This window comes from Centroberyx gerrardi, chromosome 16, assembly GCF_048128805.1.
Source record: "Centroberyx gerrardi isolate f3 chromosome 16, fCenGer3.hap1.cur.20231027, whole genome shotgun sequence".
In the NCBI taxonomy this organism is placed as follows: Eukaryota; Metazoa; Chordata; class Actinopteri; order Beryciformes; family Berycidae; genus Centroberyx; species Centroberyx gerrardi.
This window is the reverse complement of record NC_136012.1, coordinates 15096948-15108879: the sequence shown is the minus strand read 5'-3', so window position 1 is coordinate 15108879 and position 11932 is coordinate 15096948. Positions and strand designations below refer to the sequence as shown.

Genomic DNA, 11932 nt, shown 5'->3' with positions numbered 1-11932 from the left:
GAAATTGCGTTGGATCATTACTGTGTATTCCTTACCAAAAAAAACAACTCCTCCCATGAATCTCCAGGCATCCTTATTTGGGAGGAGAACATCTTGAGTGCATGTGCCATTCACTGAAAAGGAGTGTTATAGGTGTGGTCTCTTAACAAATATCCAATTAAATGTCATTTATCTGTGCAGGTGGGCGGAGCTTCGGAGGGAAACCCTGACAGCGAGTGGCTGGTGGCTGATGGAGGGGGCGGGGCTTGGAGACGGAAGTGTCTCCCGACTGGCCCAGCTGTCATCTAGAAGAGAGGAGACCATTTACACCGGCTGCCTAGGAAATGCAGAAAAAGGAAAAACGCTAAAATATGGCAACATCAAAACGATAAGGTCATGCCACCAAACTGAAGGTAGCTATGCACGATATATTATCAAATACGCTTATTATGTGCGAACGGCAGATGAGTTGCGTATTTCGAGAGCTAAAAATGATGACAAGGATTGGTAGGCTGTGTGACATTGAACATACAGGACACGAAACAGACGAGGTCGTTTAAAGAGCCATACACCATTTCCAACTTATTATGTCCTGGAAAATTCCGCCGTCCTGCCGCTGAAAACGTTTTCGTGTACATGACTGAAAATTTGAGCAACGTTGTAGCGATACGTGTCTATTGCTTCCCAGTTCGTTTGCAAATATGCTACAACGTATGTACTGTAGTAGCTTATCGGCTATTATCCTAGCCTAGCGGCTTGGTGAAGGGAACTACCCTAGATTCAGAACAGACAAGAGACGTCATCAACATTTTCCTCTATTTAAATCATCGCGGATGAGGAGGTCATTGCTGAAAAAAGGAAGATTATTCGGTAGGTGTCCGTGCTTTAACCGTCCACCGCGCTCGAGCATTAACAGACACACTGCAATGCATAAACGGACTTAAAATTTGACCATTGCAATCTGTATGATTAATAGGGCACATGGAAGGTGGCGGAGCAGCTGTTAGCTTGCTGCTAGCTGCATAACGACCTTTGGAGACGTCAGCTTCACTAGCTCAGGCTGCTAGCTGCCTTCGCAGTCAGCCTACGCTGGTTAGGTTGGGTGTTTTCCGTGGTTGCTTGCTATGCGAGTGTAATATTTCATCCAGGCCTCCCATGGCTAAGCGAGTCAATGATTTAATCTCATTGATTACATCACAAGACCGGGCAGGGTGCAGCCCTAGCAAAGTCACTGCGTCTGGCGAGGCTTGTTTTTGAGGCCAAATCAAATTGAGGTGTAACAGCCCTTTTGCTTTTTTTGTCACCCCTTCCTCCCCCTTCCTTTCCCCTTCAACCACGTTTTAGGATAAAGAAGACAGTGAAAGACAAAAGTCAAGTGAGGATTTACTGGGTTTCATAAATGGGGGACTACGGGTTTGGAGTCCTGGTGAAGAACAGCAGTGGTAACAAATCTGCTTTCCCTGTAAGGATCCCTCCTCACCTCCAACCCCAGCACCCCCACCACCCCTCCAACCCCCCCAGCCCCCCTTCCTTCGTAAACAACACCTGCTCCACCAATGGGGGCAGTGCTTGGCTGTTCCCTGCCGTAGCCCAACACAGTAACATGCAAGATGAGATTCTGGAGTCAGACAAGTCCAAGGCCTTGGACCTCCAGGAAATGCAGGAGAAGTCTCAGGTCCAGGCCCAGCCTCAGACCCTGTCCCCGGGCCAGCAGGAGGCAGGTGGGGGCCTAGGGGAGCTTGAGGGTGCTCTGCCTGAAGATGGCTCATTAGAGAAGGGCTCTTTGGAGAGCAGCGGTGGGAAGGAGAAGCTGAGGATGGAGTCCCCGGTGCTCAGTGGGTTCGACTACCAGGACAGCCTGGGAATGGGTACGAGCTGTGCACAGTCCACCTCCTCTTCCTCCTCGCTGACCAGCTTCAACAACTGGTCCCCCGCCGTCCCGTCCAACCCATCTCCGGTGGTTGGGGAGGACGTCGGAGGGTTCTTCGGCCCTGCTGGCTCCAACGCCAATGGACCTCCCCTGCTGTTCCAGAACTTCTCCCACCACGCCGGGCCCGGCTTTGGGGCGGGGGGCAGTTTCTCCCCCCAGATAGGACCAGTCTCCCAACACCACCCCGCTCCTCCCCCACCTCACCCCCAACACTACCATCCCCACAGCCAGGGGGTCCCACAGCAGCACCGTCGCTCCCCAGCTAGCCCCCACCCACCCCAGCCCTCTTTCCCTCCGCACCCCCATCGCACCGGAGCCTTCACCCAGCTGCCCCACCTGGCTCCTGCTCAGAGCAAACCCCCTTCACCTTGGGGAAGCTACCAGAGCCCCTCCACCCCCACATCCACTTCCTGGAGCCCCGGTGGCGGCTATGGTGGCTGGGGAGGCACACAGGGGGTTCGGGAGTACCGCAGGGGGCTCAATGGAGGAATGACGGCCCTTAACTCCATTTCCCCACTGAAGAAGTCTTTCCCCAACAACCAGGTAGATGAGATTGTCACCAATAAAGGCCTAGCAGATCCTAACATTCATTGATGATGTTATATTATACAATAAACTGAATCTAGGAAAATTGTATGAAACTCATCTAACTGCCCTTCAGGTCCCCTCTCAGAAGTACCCCAGAAATAGCTCCGGCTTCAATCACAAGGGGTGGATGGAGGACAGTATGAGCCGCAGTGACAACGTCTACCCTTTCCAGGTAAGCATGTCACTTTGGCAACAATCAGGCTGTTGTTTAGGGACTTACTGTGAAAAAGGGAATAGTACAATTTAGCTGCCATTCACTTGGAGACAGCAGCCAACCTAGGCCACAGTCCTACCCCTCCACACATGGTAAGTGCGCCTTGTGTCCTGTGTATCCCCCCAGTGGTAAACGATGTTTATCCTATTAAACATGCTCAACTGTATCAAATTCAACAAATAAGCCATTGAGCAAAACAGGATGCCGTAAGTAGATCATCTGATACAATACGTGACAGTTAAGCCAACAAAACAGACGAATTGAAACTTACATGTGAGGTCGTTATCTAGATCATTTGGTCGAGGAGGAGCAGTCTTATCTTTTGATCACATAGCCTTGCTCTTGTCCTGATTTGTGCTGTCTTGTGTTCTACTGCAGCTTTGCATGCTCTCAACCCATTTAGATACACAGTCGGGCACCTCCTCGCTCTTGTTATTTTTTTAGTCATCACAGCTTTCCTTATCTTTGGATTGGTTACAACGCTGGAGTGACTATATCTTTCATCTTATGCCATTCAATTAGGATTGGTATTCATTTGAAATTGGCTTAGTGGAAGGACACATTTTTTCACCCTTTTATCTGATGCAATCAGAAACAGTAGAGTTGTTATTTGATTGCAGCAATTATTTAGGCGATTTTAGCAAAACATATTCTGGGCAACATTTTGTGTTTGCCATGCTTTCCACTGAAGGTCTCTATGGGGGTGTTCTCTTTGAAGGACAACAGTGGGTTTTTTTTATTAGCTATTAGCATCTTAACAGACTATGTCAGGGTTGTGGCAGCTTGGGCTGCTTTAGATGGTGACATACCTAGTGGGGACAGCAGAGGCTAATTGTTGTCTTCCTCTTTTTCAGCAGGAGAGAACACGGTCCTTTGATGGTTTCAGTATGCATTCTCTGGAGAACTCTCTGATTGACATTATGAGGGCTGAGCAGGATTCCTTGAAAGGTTGGTTCCCACACTAACAATAATGAGGAAGGGATATTTTTTTCCCCACAGCTGGCGGTAGATGAATGCAGGCGTTTGTTGCATGTATTTGACAGCAAGTAGAAAAGGGAGAAATGAGAGATTATTTCATAGGGATGGGACGATATGGTTATGTCGCGATACGATTTGATAACGCTATATGGGGTTCACGATTCGATTCACGCATGATATGATGTAATAAATAAAAGTTCAATGACAACAAAGTATCTGTGCAGAATTATGTTTATTCCTGAGCCACAAATCTTTCTAGCAATGGCACTGGCTTGCTAGAATATAAACAGCAATTTAAAAATGCTAAATTAAAAGTGCAAATAGTATAATTTAGATGGAGACCTTATGAAATTGTAATGGGCCACTACAGCAGGATAAAATGTAGCTAATATCACGATTCATTTTTCTGCCCCACAATACGTATTGTCACTTTTTTGCGTTGCGATATATTGAATTTCGATATACGTTCCCATCTCTATTATTTCACAATGTTGATAATTGATTGTTTTCTGCTGACTGCTGGACTTCAATGTACAGATGCAGGCTGTGTCCTGGGAGCCAATCATTAGGTGCCAGTCCATCTAGGATATTGTGCAGAATCTGCCTTTTGCACTAACAGAGAATGCGTGCAGGCACTTTGATCTCGGCTTAACTAATTCTGTCATGAATTAAACATTCCAGTTCAGTTTTGTTACATTTCATCTTAAAAGAAACTTTTTTTTCATCACAGGGAAGCAGCCTGCTCTACTGAAAGACTTTTTCCGTATGCTACTATGGGCCAGTTGGTGCATGCACCTTCATTTCTGCAACTTCCCTCTCTGATCATTTATACCGTCTGCTGCCATCCGTCTTCAAAGTGTTTTCTATTATTTAATTTACTGTAGAGTTTCCTCGGTAATCAAAAACCTACTGATGTGTATAAAATGACTTCCACAGTTGTCACGGATAAAACAGTCAGATTTATTCCCATGGTCGTCTCATATATCACATTACACTAACTACTCATGCTTAGGCTACATGTCAGAATTGAGGCACTATTAGATTTGCCAATCTGCTAAATCTCCACACTTTTCCCTAATGTGTGAAATCTTGAATTGCCCGTCGTCCTACAGACATAGAACAGAGCACATTACCTCAATCCATTCCAACATAATACTTGTGGGTTAGTGAGCTATTGATATTTCAGGGAAAGGAATTCATTATTGGGACTCTGGGTGGGAATCAGATTGCATGAGATAGTGTTATGAACCTGCCGTTAAATTTCCTGTCTTGTGTCCACATAGGACGCTACGGCTTCTCTCATCAGGGTGGAGACGGGCCTCTGCCTATGAATGGTATGTAAATGGCATGCATGCAAATTTATAGTGCTGTAGCAGTGTTTGTTTATAATGACCATGTGCCTTTTTAAAAAAAACAAAACCCATTTCAAGAGTGTTTTGTGTTGTTTTACATGCAGCCAGAAGTTATGGCAGAAGACGAGGTAAAGCTTGTTGAATGTGTTTGTCTTGTTTTATGTAATGCTATTTACAAAGCAGCCATGACACCTCACATGATGACTCTGTGGTTTGGCCTCTGTGTTTGTCTGCTGACTCTTCAGTGTCACTGCTTATTCTGCCTTGAAATGTTGTCTGGGTTTGATCCCTTTTTCTGCTGGGCTTGTAGGCCTTGCTGTGGTTGCTTGCCAAGAACTAGTGGTGAAATAATCATATTTTCATTTTGTCATCAAAAACACAATCATTGCTGCTTCTGTATGTAGTTTCTTGACACTATGTACTTTTATGTTACGTCTAATGTACAAAAATTCTTTCCTCATTGTAATATTAAAACACATTTTCAAACATAAAAATTCTTATCCTGATTTAACCTTGGTAGTGGTGAGCCAATATGTGTAATCCAGATTATTTTAGCATCCGTTCTCCCCCCTAGGCCATTCCTCTCTCTTCCCCATGGAGGATGAGCGCTCCTTTGGAGAGGAGGAGTCAGGTGACCAGGGGCTTGCTGGCCTTGGCTCCGCCCACTGCTTCCCCCACCTCAACGGCGAACGCGTAGAGCGATATTCGCGCAAGGTGTTTGTTGGAGGGCTTCCCCCAGACATAGACGAAGGTAGAGACAACATTTTGATGGTGGCGCCTGTAGTAGTCACACAATGCCATTACTACACCAATATGCTTGTTTCTCTCCATGTGCTAACTCGTCACCTTGCCTCTCTCAGATGAAATCACCGCCAGTTTCCGTCGATTTGGTCACTTGTTTGTAGACTGGCCACACAAGGCCGAGAGCAAGTCCTATTTCCCACCAAAAGGTGAGTTGAACATTTTTTTGTGCCCACAAATTGACTGATGAGTATTTGTTCATCGTGTGGGCATGTATTAACTGTATGTCCAACCTCTTTAGGATATGCATTCTTACTGTTCCAAGACGAGAGCTCTGTTCAGGCTCTGATTGATGCCTGTATTGAGGAGGATGGGAAGCTTTACCTGTGTGTCTCCAGCCCCACCATCAAAGACAAGCCTGTGAGTGTGTCATTCTGTGTGGCTGCAAACGTGTATACTCACCCAGCGAGTCTAAAACTGACACGAATGTTAAAATCATAGAATGAGAATCACACATTTTGGTGCTTCATGCAATCTACTTCAGCACACTTAAGATGGCTGTCATAGAATTTTGATCGTATTATGTAAATAAGCTTTGTTTTGAGTTTGTACAGTCCATGAGTCTCAGAAAGCTGAAACATTTAATAAAGCTCAAATTGTAACGCTCAGCCAAGTGATGGCTTTGCCATAGTAACCATGTTAAAAAACAGCGGGGAGAAAAGGGTTTTTAAAGTGGCACAGGATATAATCATAATAAAGGGGTTGGAAGCGCTTTACTTGTGCAACGTCAAAATATTTATTCAAGCTTCAAAAGCGCATAAATGAACAACAGCGCATAATGAGCAGGTGAACAAATATATGCTATAAACATGCAGAATATGCCACGTGTTTCAAGCTCAGTGCTCTTCCTCAGGCAGCACTGAAGGGGAGTGGAAGCCAAAGTAATCCATCCGCTCTCTTTGATCGGTTTCATGCTCTGTACCAATGCTCATTTTCATTGCAAAACATCAAAAATGCAGCGGCAACCATCTGAAGGACACCAGTCAAATGAGCAATCAAGCATGCTTATTTCAGTGGGAATGCCTGTTCTGTCTATTTTAATTATTTGGCAATATTTATACTGTATAACCCAGGAGGATGTTATATCTGCCCTCCTCACACAAAAAGGCTACAAATATTAAGTGGTGGCCTCACCAGCTGGCGGACCTATTTCACTGTCAGTCCAGGGACTTCCAGTGAAAAGGCCCAGCCACCACCGACGACATCTTGCAGTGGCAGCCAAATCGAACCTAAGGAAATTGTTAATCCATATCACATTAGCAGCAAACTGCTTTCATGGTCGCAATCCAAAATAAGCTCCCAAAGGAAGAGAGACTGAATAAAAGGAAATTAATCTTCTTTTTTTTTGTAGGTCCAGATCCGGCCCTGGAACCTAAATGACAGTGACTTTGTGATGGACGGCTCTCAGCCACTGGACCCAAGGAAGACCATCTTTGTCGGGGGCGTCCCACGTCCCCTGCGTGCAGGTACACTTGTCACTGAGGAAGATGTGATTGAAATGTTTGACACGGCTTTGCGCTTTAAAAATATAATATGTTTTTGGAGGACTTTTTCCCTCTTGTTGTGTAGTGCTGCTGGTATCACATTATATGCATTGTGTATTGCCATTCCAGTGGAGCTTGCCATGATCATGGACCGTCTGTACGGGGGCGTGTGTTACGCCGGGATCGACACGGACCCTGAGCTCAAGTATCCGAAAGGGGCAGGGCGGGTGGCCTTCTCCAATCAGCAAAGCTACATTGCAGCCATTAGTGCCCGATTTGTTCAACTGCAGCATGGGGAGATTGATAAACGGGTGAGTCGAAACAAGATGTGTAGATGTTGATAAGATATTTCACCTTTTGAAATATTTAGCTGTGCACGCATTCAGAGTTGGCTGGTTGATTTCCGGCCACATCTGTTCTCTGTGCTGGCTCTTACATTATGCATCCGGCCTCCTCTTTTTCTGCAATTCCCTCCCCTCTCTATACCTCCTTTTTATCCCACTGTTTTCTATCATCCTTCCTCATTTCATCGCTCCTTCCCAGGTGGAAGTGAAGCCATACGTCCTGGACGACCAGCTGTGTGATGAGTGCCAGGGCACCCGCTGCGGGGGGAAGTTCGCTCCTTTCTTCTGCGCCAACGTGACCTGTCTGCAGTACTACTGTGAGTACTGCTGGGCAGCCATCCACTCCCGGGCCGGCCGCGAGTTCCACAAACCCCTGGTGAAGGAGGGAGGGGACCGGCCGCGACACATCTCCTTCCGCTGGAACTGAGGAGAGAGGGCGAGGGAGGGAGAGGAAGTGGGAATGGGGAGGGATTGAGAGAAAGGGGTAGTTAGGGAAGGGTTGCGGGCTACGATATAAAAAATAAATGCACTTTTCTTTTTGCTAGTTCCTTTTAAGTTTAAAAGAAAAAAAAAACTCCTTAATTTAATTTTTTATTTTTTTTAAATTGGGCCTTCTAAAAGAAGTAAATGCTAAGAAAAAAGTGAAATCCCATTTATGTTTTGAATTTTTAAGTTTAAGTGTGCATGAGCATATGGATGCATTAGATTTGGATTTAGATGTTTTCTGACTTGACTGTACTTTCTTTTCTTGCGTTAGCTGGCAAAGCTGCTTACATTTGTTGTCAAGAGTAACATAAAATTTAAGTGAGGTTCGTCGTACCTGAATCAGTATACTAACTATGGAAGTTGCGTTTAAGAAGGGTGCATTTTCTTACTTTTTGCATGCAGGATTAGACAACAACTGTACCACTTACCAAAGGTTGAGTGCAAATGGTTGGGTTGAACAGAGTAGGAACACTATTTCAGATGGTTGGATGATTTAATTTTTCAAGCAGCTCAGTGTATAGCATCTAGCCACGTCACAAAACAAAATCTCCCCTCAGTCTGGCACATGTCTTTAGATTGCTGGCATGAGTTTTTAGGTCTTGGTTTAAAAAAAAAAAAATCGACACTTTGTAACCAGAAAGGGCAAACCAAAGATTGGCCTAAAACAAGTCATCAAAAGCAGATGTTGATCTGAGGGACGTCAGGATAATGGTGTGTCCTCTTGTCGTACGGCGGGGGAAGGCTGGAGTCGTCTTGAGTTTCGGATTGTGGGTTTCAGCTGATTAAGACATAGCCTTCAGGGCTCAGGTATTGGCAGTAGTATTTGCTCACTTTATATTGTCAGGGATATTAGCACTGGAAGCTAACATGCTAATGTAGTACAAACTAATGGGAATGCACAGTCCAGTCTCCCTGAGCTGTCCTCATGGTGTACCACTGCACGCTCTACCATGACTGGAGCTTCTATCACAAGTGTTGTGGTTGGATACGGTAGTAGCTGGACACTCTTTGAAGAATTTGCTGTCACAGAGATAAAGATATTATTTTATACATGGCCTGCTGATTTTTGTACAGTGTTTTATAGCTGATTATTTTGTCATGAACATATATACATTTATTATGCACTACTTTTCTAAATATTTTTTTCAATAGTCATTTTAGGCACATTTTTCACAGATGGGAGAACTCCTTTTGCAATACCTCATTTTTTTCACTTGGTGAAAAATAATTTTGTACCTTTGTTACTAAGAGATCTGCATTTATGGTAAACTTAATTTAAAAAGAAAAATGAATGATATTAATATAATTTTCAATTTAGCTTTTATATATTTAAGTGCTGGTAAATCTCAAAATCGTCTGGTGCATTGGTGTGATTCTGTAGAAAAAAAAAAAAGATAAGGCTAGCATAAGCCAGTCATACACAGATTCTCCTCTGTCCTAATAAACATAATTACAGGATCCTAAGGCATGACAAGACCTTTCTAAACTGATTTTGATAGTCTTGAAAATATATTCTGATATTCCGCTTCTAGTTGTAGTCAATAAGAATATCATAGGGTAAATGTTTTGGCTTTGGTCGATGTGAAATCTTCCCTTGTATCACCAGAATGAATGACAGCTGTTTAAATATTTAGATCCTCTTTCTGGGACTGCCTGTAAGTTCTAGTTATTCTTGGCATGCATGATATAATACAGAAATAACATGGCTAGTGTTAATGCAGGACCTAATGTAATGCACTAGATCTCCTTTTTCCTTTGACTTTGTTTTCCTTATCTCGTTGAGATCACCTCTCTTGTAGCCTCTCTTTACATGATATCGTCTGCCTTCCTTACATAGACATGCTGTTTATGCAGACTACACAGAGACAACACTTGGATGCGTTTTGTAATGTAGAGGACACTCAGTAGGACATAGGTGAGGAGACTTGATCACTTGACCCCCTTTGTGATGTGGCATGCTTTGGGACATAACCTGAATGTGATTAATGTTGCAAGTTAACTTTGAGCCATTATGTGCAATACTTATTCTTTCCAGAAACAAGTCTCCACAGTGTAAATCATTTAATCCATATAAATCATGCAATCATTTACACATTATTTGTTTCCTATTGTTCATGCTGGTGTCTGCAAGAAAAAAAAAATCTTTCTAATTTATACCTGAATTTATTTTTAAACATTAGTTTTGTGCTTATTTACTTATTTTGCTACTACCATGCTACTGTGATTGAAAACATTGTATATACTAGTTCGATAATGTATTTAGCATTTGCTATATTTTCAATTGAAATGTATAACTATCATTTTGATCAGATTTTTGTTATATTTTTGGGGTGATGTGTTAAACTCGTTGATGTGTCTAGTTTTTCTAATTGCTGTATTGTGCTCCACATTTTCAGATGAAAAGAATATTGATATGTCTGTTAGTATTACTTGATTGCAAAATTTCAATAGTTTTTAATTGTATGCTGGGAAGGTTGTATTTATTAACTTTTTTTTTTTTTTTTACCCGATATCATTTTGATTTTTATTAAGTCATTTCACATTTATAAGTTCCAATTTTTATATTTTCCTCCTGATTAAGTTACGCTATAATACAGACGTCAGTTTTTATAGTTGGTTTGTTGTATTGAAGTAAAAACAAAGATCTAATGTCATATATTCATTTGCAGCCAACTATTTATAACTGTATGCATACATTTGAAGTATTTGTAATGTGAGATGTTGAACGAATAAAACAACTGTGAGGAAGAATTGTTAGCCCACTGTTATTAATCAAGAACGGTTTTTCCTTTATTTCAGAATTTCCCAGTGAAGGCTGTGATGAACTGGCTGCTATGTTTTTCAGTCTAGTAATTGTGATTTTTGTCTTTGTTGCCATTATTGTGTGACAGCAGCTTTCTGGCACATCTGGCTGGTTGGGTTGAATCAGGTCAGAGGTATTTATAGGCCCAGCTTATTTCAGGCCTTAATGAGGGCTATTTAGCTCAACTTGAACCTCACACGTTTTGTCTCAACAAAGCTTTTTCTAGAATCTCCTATTATGGAAATGATAAACACTGTGAACACTTTTTCTTTTTTCTGAAAAGTGAAATGTAAACACACACACACACACACATAGGCAATGGCTGACTCATTATAATGAATGAAATCATTGAGGGATTTATTTTTGAGTCATTTATTGCATGGAATTGATAAAGCAGGGGTTCCCAAATGTTTTAATGTCAATGATATGCATTAGACCACAGACACTCATTTGATAAGGTTTTGTCCTGAAGACCCCAATCTGAGAATAATTGAATACCTGTCTGTATACTGCAGATAGGGAGATAACAGCAGGTAGAGAGAAACCCTTGATCAAAATAGTCAATATTTTACATTTTCTCATGGTGCTTATTGTCTTGTCAATGGATAATTGGACTAGTGCTTTGGAATCTGCCTGCTGTAACTTCCCAGGTTTAAATATAAGTTTACTTTATGATGCAATTTTCACAAGTTAATCAGAATTTTTATATGTACGTTTGTTAAAAATAGTGATCCCCTCAAGGGCCCCTGGAGGTCCGCGGACCACACTTTGGAAACCATGGAGTTGTCCAGCTGTCACTGCCACCTGCTGGCTGTTTTCAGAATTACTTTCCAATGCGCTACACACTCTCTTTAGGATAAAGCTGCGCGTGTCACCCGTCCGGACACTAACGTTCGCAGAAGTGAAAAGCAGACATGTCTTCTTCTTACAGTGTCAAAGTGCAGTTTAAGAGGAAAGCCCACAGCCGAGAGAA

General features: G+C 42.8%; 1 protein-coding gene across 4 annotated transcripts; it reads left to right on the top strand.

The window, feature by feature from the left end:
* Nucleotides 1-296: 296 nt before the first annotated feature.
* Nucleotides 297-10907, top strand: cpeb4a (cytoplasmic polyadenylation element binding protein 4a). 4 transcript variants are annotated; one of them, XM_071903291.2, is made up of 12 exons: nt 297-392; nt 1324-2452; nt 2571-2669; nt 3569-3659; nt 4973-5023; nt 5146-5169; nt 5616-5792; nt 5902-5991; nt 6084-6202; nt 7194-7308; nt 7456-7637; nt 7870-10907. In XM_071903291.2, the coding sequence occupies exons 2-12, from the start codon at nt 1379-1381 to the stop codon at nt 8095-8097; spliced, it is 2250 nt and encodes a 749-aa protein (XP_071759392.1). In that variant the 5' UTR covers nt 297-392; nt 1324-1378; the 3' UTR covers nt 8098-10907. The 4 variants fall into 4 exon arrangements, with proteins under 4 accessions (XP_071759392.1, XP_071759385.1, XP_071759409.1 ...); XM_071903284.2 differs by having other exon boundaries at nt 3566-3659; XM_071903308.2 differs by lacking the exon at nt 5146-5169.
* The last annotated feature ends 1025 nt before the right edge of the window (nt 10908-11932 follow it).

What these genes read in the sequence shown, in the direction of transcription:
- cpeb4a (XM_071903284.2), top strand. Translation starts at nt 1,379, where the DNA reads ATGGGGGACTACGGGTTTGGAGTCCTGGTGAAGAACAGCAGTGGTAAC. An exon ending in AAGTTATGGCAGAAGACGAG is followed by an intron (nt 5,170 to 5,615) that starts GTAAAGCTTGTT and finishes TCTCCCCCCTAG; the next exon opens with GCCATTCCTCTCTCTTCCCC. An exon ending in ATGGGGAGATTGATAAACGG is followed by an intron (nt 7,638 to 7,869) that starts GTGAGTCGAAAC and finishes GCTCCTTCCCAG; the next exon opens with GTGGAAGTGAAGCCATACGT.